Below are 19373 nucleotides of genomic sequence, written 5' to 3'. Positions count from 1 at the left end.
TTTATCATCTTTACAAAGTTTTGGGCTTGTGGGTTTCCCCAAATTTTTTGAATCCCAAGAGAGTCAAGACAATTATTAAATAAATTAAAATCTGCAGTGATTTTCAGATCTGCATTAATGAGTTGATTGGCTATTTGATTTGCTGAAATTTTGCATGGCTAGGACCTTTTCGATCATTGTGTTAAGATGGTTTAATAATCTCCAGATCTTTTTATTGTTTCTTGACATGTGTATGAATTTTCTCCAATTATCTGCTTCAGTTTCTGAGACCAAAATAATTAATTGTTGTCCAGCCAAAATGGCTTCTTCACTCAAGGGATTTTGTTCAAGTACTGAGAAGGAACCATTGACTAGCTGTCTCTGAGTACAATTCCGTAACCATCTCCATATTCCCCTGACAGTTGTTCTATTCAACCCACACCTAGTTAGCTTGCTAATCAGAATATCACAGGACACTTTGTCAAAACCTTTGCTGAAGTTAAGATATATTGTGTCTACAGCATTCCCACCATCTACCAAGGAGGATACCAGATCAAATTATGAGATAAGATTAGTCTGGCAGATTTGTTAACAAATCCATGTTGGTGTCTACCCTGTTTACCCGAAAATAAGACCTAACCTGAAAATAATTAATATTAATAATTTATTTATTTATTTATTTATTTATTTATTTATTTATTTATTTATTTATTTATTTGATTGATTGATTGATTGATTGATTGATTGATTGATTGATTGATTGATTGATTGATTGATTGATTGATTGATTGATTGATTAATTGCTATCCCGCCCATCTGGTCTGGTCTACCACTCTGGGCAGCTTACATGACTGTATCTGAATAAATGTAGGTGGTTGTACATGAAAAAAAATCATTTGAATTTTGCTATAAGAAGCTGATGATCAGAGCCACAATCAGCTCCAGGTCTTGTTTTTGCTGACTGTATAGAGCTTCTCCATCTTTGGATGCAGAGAACATAATCAAACTGAATTCAGTATTGCCATCTGGTGATATCCATGTGTAGAGTCACCTCTTGTGTTGTTGGAAAAGAGTGTTTGTGATGACCAGCTTGTTCTCTTGACAAAACTCTATTAGCCTTTCCCCTGCTTCATTTTAAACTCCAAGGCCAAACTTCCCTGTTGTTCCTTTTATCTCTTGACTCCCTACTTTAGCATTCCAGTCGCCTATAATGAGAAGAACATCTTTCTTTGGTGTCAGTTCTAGAAGGTGGTGTAAATCTTCATAGAATTGGTCAATTTCAGCCTCTTCAACATTGGTATTTGGTTCATAAGCTTGGATTACTGTGATGTTGAAAGGTCTGCCTTGGATTCTTATTGAAATCATTCTATCATTTTTGAGATTATATCCCAGTACAGCTTTTCCCACTCTTTTGTTGACTATGAGGGCTACTCCATTTCTTCTACAAGATTCTTGCCCAAATAGTAGATATAATAATCGTCTGAATTGAATTCGCTCATTCCCGTCCATTTTAGTTCACTGACGCCCAGGATGTCAATGTTAATTCTTGCCATCTCCTGTTTGACCACCTCCAGCTTACCAAGGTTCATAGATCTTACATCCCAGGTTCCTATGCAGTATTTTTCTTTGCACCATCAGACTTTCCTTTCGCTTCCAGGAGCATCCACAGCTGAGCGTCCGTTTGGTTTTGGCCCAACCACTTCATTATTGGAGCTTCTTGTCCTTGTCCTCCACTCCTCCTCAGTAGCATGTCGGACGCCTTCTGACCTGAGGGGCTCATCTTCCAGCATCGTATCTTTTAGTCTTTTGTTTCTGTCCATGGAGTTTTCTTGGCAAAGATACTGGAGTGGCTTGCCAGTTCCTGCTCCAGGTGGATCATGTTTGGTCAGAACTCTCCACTATGACCTGTCCGTCTTGGGTGTCCCTGCACGGCATAGCCCATAGCTTCTCTGAATTACTCAAGCCCCTTTGCCATGACAAGGCAGCATTCCATGAAGGGGTTCTATATTACTAATGCTTATGTGTATATTGTCATAAATCATCAGTGTTTATAGGATATACAGCACAAAGAACTATGACCAGGGGCCAAATCAGAGGAATGAGAAGTTTCTCAATAAGAAGCAGAGATGGCTACAGCAATGAATTATTTATGAATATTCTCTATCAGCATCCTCGCTTAAGAAGTTGCAGCTCAGCTCACCTATTAGCTTACTTTTGTTCAGCAAACTGATCATTGGGTGGAAACAGTAGGCTCCATTTTCATGTTGATTTTGCCAAAATAGAGATTTTAAAATTCATATCTGGAGAAATTAATGTGTTGTGACCCCCAGTTCCAAGGCTGCCTAGTTATCTGTCTTGGTACAGGATAAGAGAGATACTGTATGGAATAATTCTGCACTACAATTTGGACACAGTTAACAATAAACTTAAGTAAAGTCCATGCAACTATCGTCAGAATGGGGAGCTGGAATGCAGAGGTGTGAAGGAAGTAAACTTTTCTATCAAACAATAAACAACATTCAGGACATATTCGTTCAGCAAGAATAAATCAAATTTAAGATTAGATTTTCAAAAAGGCATAGACTGGAAAAAGGAAAAATTTGGATTAGGTGTAAAACCTCCCAAAACTGCATTGGAAGTACGGTACACTCAGTACTCAGAACAAGGCCTCAGAAGCAGATCTAGAAAAGTGGGGTGGGGAAACAGGTTTTATACATAAAGGAATCCATGCAGGAACAACTAATAATATCTATTTAATATTTTTAAATAATACTGCAGTTAAATCCACCTTTTTTCAAAGTTTGCCAGGTATCGTGTGAAAGAGTAATTAAAATACGAATGTAGCATGTAAAGTGGAAACCAATTTGTTTATTAAATTAAATCTACATATTTTTATATTTTGATAAGTCAAACAGATGTATAGGGTTTTTTAATGCATTTCATAATTTAAAAGACTTGCAAAGTAACTTGGAATATAAAACATAACAGTTCAATATAACGAGCTAATAAAATCATTAATCACTGAAAGGCTTCACTCTCCATCACTGCCTGGACCCTGGATGTAAAGTGATTCTTACTCTATTATCACTTGTTTCGAAGGCATCTGATTCAGTTTTTTTTTCTAATTTTTTTTCTTCCTTTGAACCTAGGTTCCAAAAATAATAATAATAATAAAAGTAAAAAAACCTTGGAAACTTCGATTAAGAAGCATCACTATGATAACATATTTTTTCCTCTTTATGCCAGGTAAAAAACAAAGTCTGCAGGTTTCCACCCTTGACAAAATATGGAGAACACACACACCACCTCTCGTGTTTCATCTCGACATCCTCAGCTGAAAGAATATATTTGTCCCACCCATTCCAGTGCTTGAAGGCTTCTCCACCACAAGACCTCAGGAGGGGAGGCAGAAGGTCTGAAGAGCACTGAATGCAGACAGCAAAAATGTGCCTGGAGCCAATTGGTTTCAAATATCAGCCTGTTGTTGCATCCCATGAGGCAGCCTTCCCGAATGAGTCCCCTCCAGTTTTTTGGACTACAATTTCCAGTTGCCCCGGCCAGCAAGGCAAATAGTATGATGATAGGAATTGCAGCCCAAAATGTCTGAAGGACACCATCTTGACAATACAGTATCTGCCATTAAATCCTCCGAAGCCCAGCTGCAGAGGAAAGTGTGGGCACGTCCATCAGAGGAGTTAATTACATGAAGATGGATTGCTATGAGTTATTCCTCGCAACGGAATGTATATTCAAATTACAAACGGAAAACAGCCAGGTTTACAAAATAGCTCCTAGAAAATTGGAGAACAACCCCCCCAACCCAGTTTTCTAGGAATCTGGTTTGGGGAAAATGCTTGTCACGCAGAGGTAATCTGGGGAGGGAAGTTACAATCCTTCGCACCGCCCCCCCCCCTCCTTTATTATCAGACGTTACATTCTTCGCAAACATTCATGCCCAAGGAAAGGTTGGAACAAAGCAGAGCTGCTCCAACCGGTCAGACAGGTAGGGAGGCTTGTTGACACCGTTATGTTTGCAGCACGCATGCTCCTTCCCAAGTTTCCTGGTGGTGCCTTTCCTCAAGACACCTTAGGAAATTTGGGGGGCTGAAGGAGAGCACCTCCTGCAACTGCCTGCGTTCTTTTGCTCTCTCTTTTTTTTGGGGGGGGGGGAGGAGGATAGCTGCGGGGGGGACACCCCTAACAGAGACACCTGGAGATCGCACACGTGCATTACCTAGAGCTGCAGGGCAGGGAGGAGTTTGCAGAGAAGAGGACCGTAAGAAGGAAAGGTGAATCCTTGCCGTTCACCCACCATGCCCAGAGCTTTCCTTGTGAAGAGGAAGAACCCGCTGCCGGCCAGTCGCAGTTGGGACGAGTTGCCGGATGAAGAAAGAGCGGACACCTACGTCCCAGGTAAAGCCGTGGGAAATCGTACACCTCAGCCCGGCCGGTCCCCTTTCCTCTGGCGGCTGGGGAGGGAGACTGAGTCGTGAAGACTCCCCTCCCCACGCGTCCAAAGTCCATGCGCCCCTGCTTGAAACCGTTAAGGCTTTTTTCCACAGACGATAGGAATTTAGGGACAGTAGTTCCCTGATCAAAACCAATTTTAAAATGGAACCAAGACTAGAATAAAGGTGGTTTCTGGAAACCATACGCTGAATTCGGCAGAGATGGGACGTGATTTGACACGCTCTGGTCTTGAGAAAAGGGCTGTTCGGGAATTTAGGGACACGTGTTGCGTCGCTTCATAGTTGGGCTGGCATTTTAAAACTCCTGTGGCTGCTCCCAGGTTAGGGCTCAGGGATCTAAAAGCAAAGGTGACAGAAGCAGTAAAACATTCTCGTGCAACGAGATGGAAAAAACACAATCTCGGTGTAACGGTGCTTGCTCAGAAGTAAGTCCCATTGACTTTAGTAGGATGTTCCCGTGAGTAGAATGATTTCGATAAGATTGCCTTCCGGCTCTTTAGTAAGGGCAACTCCCATCACAACTTATTGTTAGGAGCGGGGTCAGTGGTCCTTGTAGGCGCCCGTTTGCAAGGACAAGGGTCTACTTTGGGTAGAGACCTTTGGGTAGTGTGGGCGGCATATAAATTAAATAAATAAATAAATAAATACTTGCACATAAGTCTCCCAGGTTAGGAGGCCGGGTGAGCTGTTGTCAAAGTAGTAGGGCACCTTTACTTTGGATTTCAACCCCCCAAAACCTCCAGCCAGCGCGATCAGTAGTAAAGAATTATGGAAATTGTACTCCACCCCGCCAATTCCAGAAGGCCAAATATTACCTCCTCCTACAGTAGTATCTCAAAAACAAACAAAAAACCACACGTGAGATTCGGGGAAGAATAACTATGGAAGGCTAATCGCTCAACAATCGTGTGCATGATTCCTCCCCCACACCGAATACTGCGTAGACCCGGCTCAAGTTCCCCGTTTTTTACAAAACACGTGGACGAACGAGGAGACGTGTTACTTTTCTGCCGCAGAAGCGCTTCTCCGGCTCTTCCTCGCAAAGGCATTCCGTGTGCCCGGCTGCGTCTTACTAGCAACGCGCCTTCTCCCCCCCCCCCTTTCAAAGAATAGCGGGTAAGAATAGCTTGTCCTGCCGGACCGATTTGAACTTTGGCCTCCTCTGATTGTTTTGTGTGCCCGATGGCAGCTGTTAGTTGGCTGAGGCGCCTCCCTCTCGTGGGGTTGAGAAGACCCACCCGAAGATTAAACAGAACTCTTTTAGGGCCTTTGTTCCAAGGCGCTCCAAACACAGGCCCTGCTTGGTATTTTTTTTTTTTTACCCTTTTCTTGCAGTTTAGTCTCCCCCCTGCACCCGCACCTTGTATTTTTGTCACATGCTTTCGCAATATGAAATGAAAGGATAAAGAAGATTTAACTGTGACAATGTGGCCCAGTCTTCTCTGAGTCCCTCCCTCAGACTCTGTCATGTTTAGCAGAGTTTCAGTGTCACCCAAACTTACTTATGAAAAAACAGCCAAGCCCGAAACGTCTTAAGCTGCAACCTTGTCTCCATTTTATTTATGAAAATAAAATTACTGAACTAGAACCTAGACTTTTTGCACTCGAAAGCTTTAACTGTTTGGACAGCTTACAATTGTCTCTGGTGAAACATCCTACTGTTTTGTTTTTTTCTCTTTCATGGAGCAAACCTTCCATTTGGCCCGAAAAGCTCATTCATAGTCAGGACATAACCTGTTTGCCGTAGGGTTAGTCATGGGGACTTACCCAGTCATGGAAATGCAGAACTTTCGTCTAATTTTTTCCACTACAGAGTGTGCTTCATAAGTGAGTTTCAAAAAACCCTATAGCACCTTGGTGACTGAAAAACAGGCCATTTTCCTAGTCATTTCTTGTGTATTTGCCTTAGGCTGAGCACACCTCTGAGCCAAGCATTTTTAGAAAATTCTCAGTCTTATGTCCCAGCTGGCTGGCACAGCTAGGCAAAAAGCCCCTCTGGCTATGCAGTGGAAGTGCTCACCAGAGTTGTGGGAACACTTCTTCCTCCTTGGTTGGGGAACACAACTGTGCTGGGACTTTGCTTTCTTCCTCAGATGGTGGGAGACCTTGGATTAGCCGTGTTCCACATTTCCACAGTGTATTGGGTTTAAAGAGATAAGGCCCATAGTTTGGAACCAAACAGACAACTCTGCTTTCAATATGGCCTTTCTGCAATTCCTGCCCCCCTCCCCAGTGCAACCACTTCTGCAATATTATTAAAGTTAGCATAAATCCCTGACCAGTTGCTGGTCTATTTCTGCAAAACTTTGACAACCTTGATACTGTCTCCCTTCTTGTTAGGATCATTTCCATTGGCTTTTGTCAACATGAAAAAAAGTTACGTAAGATACCCCCTGATATTTCCAGGTTTATCTAGGAGGAGTGATACTTGAAAGATCAACATAAAGCTGATATTTTTACTCAGTGGCATTTCCCCCACCATACTTGTTCCTGGGGGGGAGCGCTAGTGAAATCATCCTGCAATAATTATTTCAATGACTGTATCCCGAAGTACCAGGAATTGAAAGTTCTGACCATCAACCAGGATTGAAAGCTAAAGCAGTCAATCACAAACCTCTTCTCCCCCAATCTATCCCAGCACCATCCCTGATGTTTACTTGGTGGAAAACTTAACAACTTTAAATTCAACCTGCTTTGAAGAAAGCCAGTTTCATTTCAGACATCTCACAAATCTTTTAGAATCAGCTTGATTCCCTTCGGGATTCTACTCAAACCAATGCACATATTCTGTTTTAAATGTCATTTAGCGCATTGCTGCCAAATCTCACTGGCAGAATTTGACAGTGATTTTCAGTGGTTAATCACAACATCAGATTTCAGAGGCAACTCTTCTAAATTTGAGGGGTGTGTGTGCGAGAGCTGTTTCTATTGCAAATGTAGGCAGTCTTGGTCCTTGGTCTAAACATTTTTGGCGTGCAGCTCCCATTGATCCAAGACAGCATAGTCAATGGTGAGAGATTAGGAAAGTTGCAGCCCAAAATATCTGTAGGGCTGCGATTGTCCATCTGTTGTTAGAGGGGACTCTGTTTGAGCACTCCCTCTTGCTGAAATTAAAACCATGTGTTCTTTTTCAAGGAGACGTCAGGTGCGTACTCCTGAACTATCGCAGCGAAGATAGCTGCAGCTTGGAGAGCAGTAGCAGCAGGGAGACAGAGACTGCCCATATCTCAGCCCTTGAGTCCACAGCAGAAGAGACACTTCTGGACTTGGCAACAAACCGCCCTAAAGGCAGGTCAAAAATCAAGGTACAGATAATAATTGGTCCATGTTTGAAAGTGAAGACCTCAGATGATTACAGGGTGTGTTTCTGTGCTTAAAATTTTGTTGGGCTGGAATCTGAGGGCTTGATTACATGTGAGGGGAAAACCTATTTTTAAATTGGGTTTAGCATGTTTGAAATAGATTTTTAGAATTCCAGCTACAGGATGCAGAGGGAAGAGCGGTGTGGTTTTTTGGTTGGAAAGCAAGGTATTTTACTCAGCTTCAAGAGAGCTGTTTATTTTAAATCACTTGTGAAATCCATTTATTTTGAATTGCTTTGGTATATGTGAATGCATCTGTTGGTGTAAATTGTGTCTGTGGGGTTTGTCAAGTAATGGATGCCAGGATCATGGGTTTCAGGCTGCAAAAGAATCTTGCACTCCTATTTGAAAAGAGAGCCAACAGATAAAGGGTGGGGGGAAATATTCCCTCATTCTCAGGCCTAGAAACTGCCAATGTGGTCAATTTCTCTGGTCACTGACTGGTGTGCCTTCCCTCTTGCCAGTCCCTGCTGCCAGTTCTTTTATTCTCTCTCCTTCTCCACCCCCTTCGTTTATGTGTGTATCTGTGCATGTGTGTTGGACTGTCAGGAAAGCTTGCAGTCTGATCTAATTTCTTTCTGTCTTGTGATATGCCATTTTAAAAATTAAAAATAACCACACAGCAGCAGTGCCTAGTGACAGCGAGAGGCCACCAGCATGCCACTATTCCTGTGTACTGTGTTATAAAGACCATTTCACACAGAGCCCAAATACGTTTTGTGTTATCCTTTTCTTGACTTTTTCTCATAGGTTCACCAGGAGGATTAAAAGAACACTTCACTGGGGAGACAAAATTATCACTTGGGAGGCAATGCCCTTCCTTATCACCCTTTTGCTACACTCCTTCCCCCTACTCTTGTGGTTTTGGAGGAGACTCAGAGTTTAAGTAGCAGTTCTGAATTGCAGAAAAAGTGGCATAGCAAGATTTTGGAGCCTTTTTGTTTTAATGGCAAGAGATTCTGTGTGTGCAACTTCCCTATCTTGTAGAAGAGATCTGAGCAGGGGAAGGCAGCCTAGGCACTGTGACTATAGGTCTGCCTATGCACTAGAGGAGGCAACAGTAGTATTTCCTGTTAGAATGCAGGTGTCTGATGACATTGGCTGGAGTTGGAGGTGTGGGACCACAAGAGTTCACTTTTAGGTGCCATACTTCCAACTCCAGCTAATGCCATCAGATGGCTGCATTCTAATAGGAAATACTACTGTTGCCTTCTCCAGTGCATAGGCAAACGGGTCTGTAGGATAACAGGTATTTGATGACTGACTATTCAGCCTGACAGAATCCATTAATTTGCGGCTCCTGTGGAACATATGGTTGCATGATGCCTGTTTACTTGGCAGAGTTTGTGTCTAGGGTTGCAAAATCTCAGGATGCCAGCTGAAGTTTCTGGGAATGCTGTGCTTCTCTGGTTCCCCAAATAGAGAGAGAGAAGTATCAGAGTGAATATGGCTGGAGGAGGAGAAAGATTCATTTTTATGTTAGAATTCCATTCTCAATTGACATGTTTCACAGGCTCACTGTTTAAGTGATGGTATGTTTTGCAAGCCAGTGCCCTATCTGTACTGGGCAATACTGCCACCTGTCCCTCATTGTATACAGCAGGGGAAGGAACAGGAACCAGCATAGATGGGACTCTGAGGGCAGAGGTACAGGTGGGCCTTCCTTGTTGCCTAGGACCAATACCATGTAGCAGGAGAAATAAAGCTGTCCATTAACTGTATGACAGCCAAGTGGCTGGTTGAGAAAATCTCATCCATGACTGTATGCTCATCAGCAGAGGAGCAGAATATGTCAAAGGCAATGTGAAATGCTGGTGTTGGGAGCATCAGCTGCATCACTTATAACTTCCATCCCATCATGGAGGAGGCTTGGGGTTTCAGAAAGAATGCTGTACCCTCAGCATTCTCAGTCTGATCAGTTTACGAATACAACAAGCTACTTGTATCACAGCTTTAAGATGTCACTCAGCTAGCTGGATGTCCCAAAAGACCATCAACTGTGGTCATGATGTGAGGATGGTGTGGAACCTCATGTATCAGATGCTGAAGGACCTAGAAGAGCAAGAGAGAATTTTACAGAAGTTGCTGAGGCTTGGGGATTTCATCGTGTAGGGATACTGTCCAGGTTTTCTCATGATACACTTTATCACAGCCCACTGGAAGTTCTTGACACCTTTCAGGGAGCCACTCAAGCCCTTGTCTCCAGCACTGCTCTTCTCTGTTGGGTGATCCCTGTTATCAAGGGTCTAGGGATAAAGAAAACCAAGATCCTAGATGCTGAGGATTCCACAGCACTTCAGTTCACAGGTGTGTGACATGAGCCAGCAACAGTAATTTTCATCTGTTTGGACATTTCCCATCAGGTGTGCAAAGCACAGCTCTGTTCTCGTGTCTACAGAGGAATAAGCCTCAAAGCAACAGTTTCTAAGGCTGCAAGCCAGAGAGGTCCCTGCAACAGATTCCCATGCTTTAAATAATCTCTTATCTCTACTACTAGGCAAAAATAATAAAAGAAGAAGTTTGAGGGGCTGGACAAACAAGCCATCTCAGCCCAGGAGGTGGACGTTAGGTTGTTCATGTATGATCTAACAAATGTTTGAATCTAGGATTCCAGAAGCAGAGAAAGTATTCCTCCCTCTACTTTCTCCAGACATGGAAAAGAGAGAGGGCATACTTCAAAGATTAGCGAAGTAACATGAGCACTGGCATGGCCTTTCTCCAGGCAATGCAGGCATTGTATGGGGTCCCTGAGCTTGCTTGAAAATGTATAAAGTAAATCACAAAGGCAGAAGGCCGGAGCCTCCCCTGTCCCCACAGCTTTCCACTTCAGCTTTGTGATCTGGTCTGACCCATGAACAAGGCAGGGAACATTAAGATGAAAATATTTTTCCCCTAATGCTGTGATTTGTTATGTAACCAATTCAGGTACTTCACTCTTTCAGTTGTTCAAGAAAACTTGTTGGTATTTGTTGAAGTGCATGGATTTAAGGTGAACTACAAGAAGCCTGAAATGAATGAATTTCTGTTAGTTAATGTTTCATTATGAGAGAAGGAACTCTTTTCCAAATGTTATGGATATAGGCAGGTCACAGGGAAATGTTGTCTGTTACTGTCAGCTACTCATGAGGATTGGTATGAAAAATGAATGACAGATTGTTTCCTAAAAGTAAGGCACACTTGCAGATATGGAGCTGTACATACTTAAATTGGTTCATTGCACTTCAGTTTGATAAAAAGAGATGACACACCCAAGTTTTCTTTTTATTTCATTCTGTTCCCATAAAGTCTCGTACAGTCTCAGATTAAAGCCTGTCTGAAAACCTTGGGTGAATTCATGGGAGGTTGGAAGGGTAGGTGAGGATAAGGATGGCAGGAAAGACGCTCCAAAAGCCAACACTGAAAGGAGATCAGTGCCAGGATATGTCAAGTCCAAAGAGCAGGTAGTGGGCCTTGCTCCTCAAAGCATCAACAAGCTGAACAAACCAAGACTCAGTCATCAGAAATAGACCAGTGGCTGCTCAGTCATCTGACCAGAATCTGTTCTGAGGTCCAACTCAGAAAGAATGCCAGGGACCCTTATCAGCCAGGTGTCACCCAACCCTCTTACACTGGGCTTCTACATCCATAAATCTACAGGGCCATAAACCCATGATCACCTGACATAGCTCCATAGGGCAAAAAGGAAGGATTTCTTCACTGCCTTGGAATCGGCCATAGATTATAGGTTTTAATCTGTATTTGATTAGAGCTGGCTAGAGGTTTTGTCCACTTTTCCTTTAGTTGTCTGCCCAGAAGCTCCATTGCTACTTAGGACTGATAAAATAATGGCATAAAACTGGAAAAAATTTCTTCGAAATGCCTAAAAATGCTTCAATATGCCCTTAAAATAACTTTAGAACATTGTTAAGAAATTTTACATGATACTTAAAAAGTATGTAGAAGCTGAGTAGTGGCAACTGGTCTTCTTTCTTCTTAGGTTGAAATGTTTCGCTACTCATCCAAGTAGCTTTTTCAGACAGAGGAGAGTAGGTAGAAGATGGCTTTACTTCCCCCTGGTTTGAATAGGCTCCTTAGATGGACAAAGGACTAGGGGAGAGTGAAAATCCCACTTCTGCAGGCCTTCTCCACCCGTTGTCATGGTTGTTAACAGTCGTTAACACTGGTCTTTCTGGTGGGTGTGGTCCTGATCCTTCTGGGGATGGATGAAAGGGCAGCATGATAAATACTGTACAAGGGGGTGCTGATAAGTATTGAGCCTTTCTCAGAAAAAAAAATGAGCTAGGAAACTATAGATTGCAGGGTGTATTGGCCAATTTGTCTGTATTCAGTGATGTAAACATCAACTACCTGTGATTTTAAGTTATCTTTCATGTTCAGGTCCAAAGTGAACATGGCAGCACCTCCAGAAAAGTTCAGTGTGGAAGAGCATAGGACCATAATCAACTTCCTGTTTCTCCAAGGGAAAGGTGCAAAGCAGATCCATGATGAAATATCACAAACTATGGGTGACAGTGGCCCTTCATATGCAACAGTTAAACGTTGGTTTGTCAATTTTTAAACTGGCCATTTCGGTGTTGAAAGTGAGAAACCCAGTGGAAGGCCTGTTTCTGTCCCTGTGCTTGCAAATGTGAAAGCCATCCATGACATGATCATGGAGGACTGCCGAATATCAGCCAAAAGTATTCCTATATATCTGAGAATATCACTTGAGAGAGTTGGTGCCATTATCCACAACAACTTGGAAATGAGAAAGCTGGCAGCAAAGTGGATCCCCAAACTTTTGACAGCTGAACAAAAGAGCAAACGTGTGGAGTCATCGGTGGCTGTTTTGGAACATTTTGCAAGAAATGAGTCAGATTTCCTGGGCAAACTGGTAAGTGATGATGAGATACGGATCTACTGTTATGATCCTGAGACAAAGGAACAATCTAAGGAATGGAGGCACAAGCCAAAGAAGTTCCGAGTGCAAAGGTTGGTGCAGAAGCAAATGACAACAGTTTTTTTGAGGATAAGAAGGGAGTTCTGCTGGTGGACTACCTCCAACAGGGTTCAACCATCAATGCAAAATATTACTGTGCTTTATTGACAAAGTTGAGGAAAAACATCAAGGAAAAACATCGAGGAAAGCTCTCCAAAGGTGTCATCCTGTGGCATGACAACACCTTGTCACACACTGCAGGTGAAACAATGGCAAAACTGACATCCTTAGGCTTTCAAGTGATGTCCCATCCACCCTATTCTCCTGACATGGCTCCTTCTGACTATTATCTGTTTCCCAAACTCAAAAAACACCTAAATGGACAACGATTTGGGAGTGTTCTGGAGGCAAGTAATGCTGCAAATGAGTGGTTACACCAGCAGTTGGAAGAATTTTCTTTGCAGGGACGTAAGAAGCTGCAGGACAGATGTCGCAAGTGCATTGACTTCCTGGGGGAATATGTAGAATAGTGTGGCAGTTACAGCTTCCTAGCTCAAATTTTTCTGAGAAAGGCTCAATACTTATCATCACCCCTCATAGGAGATGGATTGCATCTAAGACTCCATCCCTGTTGAGTGAGGGATTTTCTATATGCACATGTATGGCCTCCCTCCCCAGAAGGATCAGGACCACACAGCAGAAAGACCACTATTAACAACTGTTAATGACCCATGACAATGGGTGGAGAAGGACTGCAGAAGTGGGATTTTCACTCACCACCATTCCATTGTCAATCTAATGAACCTATTCAGATCAGAGGGGAATGAAACCATATATCAGGGGTCTCCTACTAACTCTCATCAGACTGAAGAAGCTACTTGGATGAGTAGCAAAATGTTTCAACCTGATAAGAAAGAAGTCCAGTTGACATGACTCAGCTTCTAGATAACCTCACCTGAATGTCTGAGAATCTTCACAATTATAATACTTCAAATGATTTCTTGGTGCATTGTTTTAGAAAAGTAACTTTTTGTGATATCCATCTAGTAGTTCCCTTCCAACTGCTGTTTGAGCTTGTGTGTTTGCTATTCTGCTCATCTATTCCATGTTAAAGTCCCACCCCATGATCTTTGTTAAGCCCCTTCCATCCTTCCTTCTGTGGTTTGCAGGCACAGCTCAACCATCACCATCTCTCTCTCTCCTCTGTATCTGTCCCATCACATGCCCTGGACAAGCACAGAGCCACTATCCCTCTTCAGACAGTGGGGCTCTTTAAAGAAAAAAGAAAAAGAAGCAGGGAAGGCATAAGCACCTGAGGCTCAACTGTTCTAACAGGAAGGTTTGGTTTGACACAAACGAATTAGACCTGGATTAACAATGAGAGCTGGTAGACTATTCCTTCCCCAGGCAGGTAGAACTGAAAAATACAGTGCCAAAACTCAAAGCAGTAGAGTGTGGATATAAAAAGTAGTGAGTTATGCACATCCCTGATGATGTTTCAAGAAATAGGTATAATCTTTTTCACCTCCAGGAGTCCAACAGACAAGATATATAACAGGATCCAAACGCAGGTGGCCACAGTGAAGTAATATTGATTGAGTTCTCCAGACCCATTGGAAATCATTGTTGCTTCAAAGGAAAACCACCCTGAACCAAATGTGAATTAGGGTATAACCAGATAGGCATTTAGCCTCCTGTTTGATCTACTGTGGGGATGGTTTGGTTCGCTCCATTTTCTACACAATGTAGTCACAGGAATGCTGGAGCATTCGGCCCTTTCTGCATGCAGCTATGTTAGCGGCAGGGAGTGAGCTAGTGTGGACCAGTTTGGAACCATCAGGCTTGATTAGAGTGCACAAATCAAGCTGGATGGTTCACACAGAAACTGCCTGCAGCTGAAGCCACTGCCATGGATTTGACTACAGGTAATTGCTCTACTGCCCTTTAAGAGCCAAATAAACATTTTAATTATTTTTTTTAAAAAGCCGATGTAGCGCACCAGCGATAGTTAATTGTACAGTCTTAAGCTACTTCACAATATTGGCAAAACTGGAAGGCTTGCTTTGGATTGGTTCCAGTGATCACACATGTTGGAACCAATCCAAACCACAGCAATCCTACTTGCACCGAAAGAAGAAGAAGCCTTCAACAGGGGTTCAGAAATATGTGACTGCTTGGGGACAGACTGGTTTACTCCAACAAAGACATCATCAGATCAACATCTTTAAAAGTGAACCAGCGTGTTCCTGCAATGGACCAAACAGCGAGTTAAACACTCACATAGTCAGGCTCTCTAAACTCCTGTCAGGGGCTTCTGCTTTTTTTGGTGAGGGTAGGATCACTCTGCAGGTACAATTGCCGGGAATGGAGCAAAAGTGACCCTTCATGCTGTCAAGGCTCATTTCCAATTGGAACATCTGATATTATGAAGTGGCTTAATAAGTGAGCCACTTCAGGATGTCACCAAATTGAACACTTTCTCTCCTCAGCCCTTTCTCTCCTTTGCCCCTCCTCAGTAGAGGGGCAAAGGAAGTGATTTTTTTAAAGACTGCAGTAGACCATCACTAGTGCACTGCATCAGTTATTTCAAAATTGTAATAAAATTGTCTGAATGAGTCTAATGGATTCAGAGCATCAGAGATGGGGTACTGCAGTCTATTTTTACCCCACTTCTTCTGTCCTTCCACTAAATCGGGATTTCCTGAAGTGGCTCACTTACTAAGCTACTTCCCAATATCAGAAATTCCAGTTGGAAGGAGCTGGGCCAAATAGTATTGCTTGCTTCAGTATGCCATTAGGATGCAAGGATAGCATCAAATGGCATATTATACCTCCACCGACCCCAAGCAACCCTACTTAACCCACACTAGCCCACTCTAAAAAGAGCCCTTCTGACTGAATCCTTAGTTGCAACCAATGTTCCCTCTAAGCCAGTGGTCAACCTTGGGCCTCCAGATGTTCTTGGACTTCACTTCCCAGAAATCCTGGCCAGCAGACGTGGTGAAGGCTTCCGGGAGTTGTAGTCCAAGAACATCCGGAGGCCCAAGGTTGGGGACCGTTGCTCTAAGCCACACAGGGGTGTGGCCGCACAGCCCTGTAGGTGTGCAACCATGCCAATGTTGTCACCCACTTGCTTCTGGTCATGTCTCAAAACATGTGTACATGAGGCAGGGCCCCTCTCAGCACTCTGGAAAAGTAGAGGGAATGTTGATTGTAATTAATACAATAACCTAAAGCAAACAAACATAGATCCTCAAAAGTTTTGCTTAGGGGGTGTCAGACAGAGCCCCTGTGCTCCGATACAGTTCCTTCTTTCTTATTTTATTTATACTGTATATTGCATTTCTCCTAATTATGGTACCCAAGGCAGTTTATAAAATATTATGGAAATACTACAGGGAATAAAAACCCAAGTTGATGATGTCATAATTACAATTCCAAATGTCAGAACCCTTTTTAATTAGGTGTAATGTAGAGCATTAAGAGCATTCTTTTAGATACTGTCTTCAGAAGCCAGAGTCACTAGGAGCTAATCAATTGCAAGGTGAAATTAAGCAGCAGCCAGAATTTTAATGGTCCATGTTGTCACCCTTTTCTGCTTTTAATTACTTCCCAGCCATCTGTGTGGGTGAAAATTCTTCCTAAGGGTATTTTGGTCCCTTCTCGGGGAAGACTTTTATTTGATAGAGTAGCTTTAACTTCCTTCAGGAAATTAAAATATTCTGACTGATCCTCAGATTGGATTGCTAACTTTTGCTGATGGACCCTTGCAATATTGAATGTCTTTGAACTGCAACAACTTTGTAAATTCTTAGTAAGTCTTCCACCTTTGTAGCATAATTGTCATGAGATCTTTGCAAAACTGAATCTCCTTGACAGGCTAGGGGGCCATCATTTTGCAAAGCTAGCATAATGACAGTTTTAGTTTCTTGCACACATTTCATTAGAATACCTGGGAATTTACCTGTAGGTTGATACTATTCTGCCGATAGGCAGGATGTCTCCTGCTAGTTTAATGTTATCAGATTATTTACTGAATAGATCCATCAACCACTCAATCACATTAACCATTTATCTGTGCAGGCTTCCCACCTGCACAGATAAATGGTGCCCCATCCCATGTTTTCCAGGATCTCCAGCCTAAATTGACGCTGCCAGGTATGGCAGGATAAATGCATTGTTCCTTGGTGACTTCTACTGTTTGACATATGAGCTATGTCCATTCTTCGTTTGAGATTTTCCTTTATCAGCTCCCACCATTCTTGCTGCATTGCTTGAAGTTAAAGATGGTGTTTCTTCAATTTCATCTGATTCTTTGAGAACTTCTTTTGTAATGTCGTGATTTAAATGCTTACATCTTGCTTCTATTGAGTCTTTGGGGTGTTCCTAAATTCAGATGTTTTACTGTTTCAGAGATTGTGTCTCATTTGCATTCATTAGGTGCTTATGTTCAGTGACATTTTAAGGGAGATCAAGCTGGAATGACATTAATTCTAAAATGCCCACTTTTGTTTCTTTCCGAAATAAAAATGCAAGCAGCATGAGATAAGCACAGTTTTTTTACATGGCTAATGACACTCTAAGAAGCTCTCAGAAGTGATAAATAAACATTGTTGTTATCTGCAAGCCTAATAGCACTCCAGGAAGCCTCACTGAAGGTCTGTAAACAAGGTGCATGGATTTGTTGCTGGGGGGGGGGGAACCAAAGACGAAGGAGAGACCATTCTAATAAAATATTGCCATCAAGCCCCTCTGGCAACATGTTACTGCACTCATTGTTTGCAAGTTGTAGATAACAAGAATGATTAACATGCTGCTAACAAAATTTAACAAGCAATATTATCAATGTTATTAGTTTAATTAGCATTTTCAAATTCTAGTTCATAATGTCCAAGTGTTCTAAGTGCTCTTTCATTCTGTGATTTTAAAATCCTGTTTTCTTTCTCTCCTTAGTTCACCACTGGCACGTGTAGTGATGCCTTGATGCACAGTTGTGAGTTATGTGGCAAAGAATTTAACTTTCAGCGCATGCTCAACCGCCACATAAAATGTCACAGCCAGGTGAAGAGACACTTGTGTACATTTTGCGGGAAAGGATTCAATGACACTTTTGATCTGAAAAGACATGTAAGGACACATACAGGTAAGAGCAAATCTTGAGTTTCCTTGCCAAGAAATATGATGGGCCTTCTATTAATCACATTCTGTTCTATTCCACAATCAAAAAGAATAGCCCGTTTCCTTTATTTACTGCTCCATTTGTTTGGAACTATTTCTTCTGCAGAAACTAGGATGTGAGCAGGGAAAAACAGCTCCCTTGTTTATGGTACAAACATGAACATTCTGCAGATAGCCCAAATTCAGCATTACAGAATTATTGCTATCCCTCCTGAAGAGATGCTTTCTACTTTGATATTTTTATTTTTATCTGTATTAAAGTATTCATGCATCTTCTCTAGGTTTTATATTTCTCTTCATTGTTGGACCCATTTTTCTTTGCTAGTCTTGTTTCAGATGTTCTTGTATTTACAGATTTTTCTGAGACCTTCAGATAACTGATTTTTCCCCCTGTAGAATTCTGCATGGTCTAAGGCAGTAGTTCCCAATCTTAGGTAACCCAGGTGTTCTTGGACTGCAACTCTCAGCACAGCTGGTGGTGAAGGCTTCTGGGAACTGCAGTCCAAAAACACCTGGGTGACCCAAGATTGGGAACCCACTAGCCTAGGGAATAGTGCATCAGATATCACAAACCTCCTCTCCCCTCCCTGCTCAAATGGCTCCTAGAAGTGGATGAAACAAAATTCTTTTTCCCCTCTTAATGCACAGTCTATATACAGTATATCTGTAGGATTTTAAAGATTGAATGTTCTTTTTCTTTACCAGTACACAATTCTGCATTACAGGCATTCGTCCATATAAATGCGAGATATGCAACAAAGCCTTTACCCAGCGTTGTTCACTGGAATCACACCTTAAAAAGATCCATGGGGTGCAGCAACAGTATGCTTACAAGCAACGGAGAGATAAACTATATGTATGTGAAGACTGTGGTTACACAGGCCCAACACAGGAGGACTTGTATGTGCACATCAGCCATATTCATCCTGGAAGTGCTTTTCTGAAGAAGACATCGAAAAAATTAGCAGCTGTTTTGCAAAATAAATTGACCTCCTCAATGGAGATAAGCCCAAAAGAGAACGGTGAAGAGCAGTAACATTGTACTGTCCCAACATGCATGAATTCAAACTCAGCAGGTCACATTTACAGAATTTTCAGGATTTAGCAGTCTTCTTTATAGAAGAGGGAAAAATAAAATTGCAAATATAGAGACTACACTCTGCTTCGACTGGAAGCTTTTGCTATCCTTGCCTTGATACCAGTCTGCTAAACGGGATTCATTTACCCACTGACCCATCAGGCCTGTCCCTGCCCTTGACACTAGGTTGTGCCAGCTCAGTGAGTTAGGTATCTGGCTGGAAAGCCAGAGGTTGGGAGTTAGATTCCCCAATGTACATTCCAGAAGAAGAGCACGTGTATAGCCTTGAGCAAGCTGCACAGTCTCAGGGCACCCCAAGACGAAGGGGACTGATAAACCACTTTGGAATGCTCTAAAGCAGTGGTCCCCAACCTTGGGCCTCCAGATGT

At 42.4% G+C, this 19373-nt stretch overlaps 1 protein-coding gene and 1 long non-coding RNA gene across 2 annotated transcripts; one reads left to right on the top strand and one right to left on the bottom strand.

The window, feature by feature from the left end:
- Positions 1-1910: 1910 nt before the first annotated feature.
- OVOL2 (ovo like zinc finger 2) lies at positions 1911-19344 on the top strand. Its single transcript, XM_020814569.3, has 4 exons — positions 1911-4392; positions 7584-7753; positions 17682-17871; positions 18632-19344. The coding sequence occupies exons 1-4, from the start codon at positions 4293-4295 to the stop codon at positions 18940-18942; spliced, it is 771 nt and encodes a 256-aa protein (XP_020670228.2). The 5' UTR covers positions 1911-4292; the 3' UTR covers positions 18943-19344.
- LOC144588918 (uncharacterized) lies at positions 2436-5471 on the bottom strand. The gene is made up of 2 exons (XR_013544678.1): positions 5264-5471; positions 2436-4784 (listed from the first exon to the last, which is right to left on the bottom strand). It is a non-coding gene; the product is annotated as an uncharacterized LOC144588918 (long non-coding RNA).
- Positions 19345-19373: the final 29 nt, after the last annotated feature.

The sequence above is a fragment of the Pogona vitticeps genome, chromosome 4 (genome assembly GCF_051106095.1).
Source record: "Pogona vitticeps strain Pit_001003342236 chromosome 4, PviZW2.1, whole genome shotgun sequence".
NCBI lineage: Eukaryota > Metazoa > Chordata > Lepidosauria > Squamata > Agamidae > Pogona > Pogona vitticeps.
The sequence above is the reverse complement of the archived record's forward strand: the minus strand, read 5'-3'. Positions and strand labels throughout refer to the sequence as shown.

Coding starts and splice junctions, on each gene's coding strand:
- OVOL2 (XM_020814569.3), top strand. CDS start 4,293: ATGCCCAGAGCTTTCCTTGTGAAGAGGAAGAACCCGCTGCCGGCCAGT. Junction 4,393..7,583: donor AGCGGACACCTACGTCCCAG/GTAAAGCCGTGG, acceptor TTCTTTTTCAAG/GAGACGTCAGGTGCGTACTC. Junction 7,754..17,681: donor AAGGCAGGTCAAAAATCAAG/GTACAGATAATA, acceptor TTCTCTCCTTAG/TTCACCACTGGCACGTGTAG.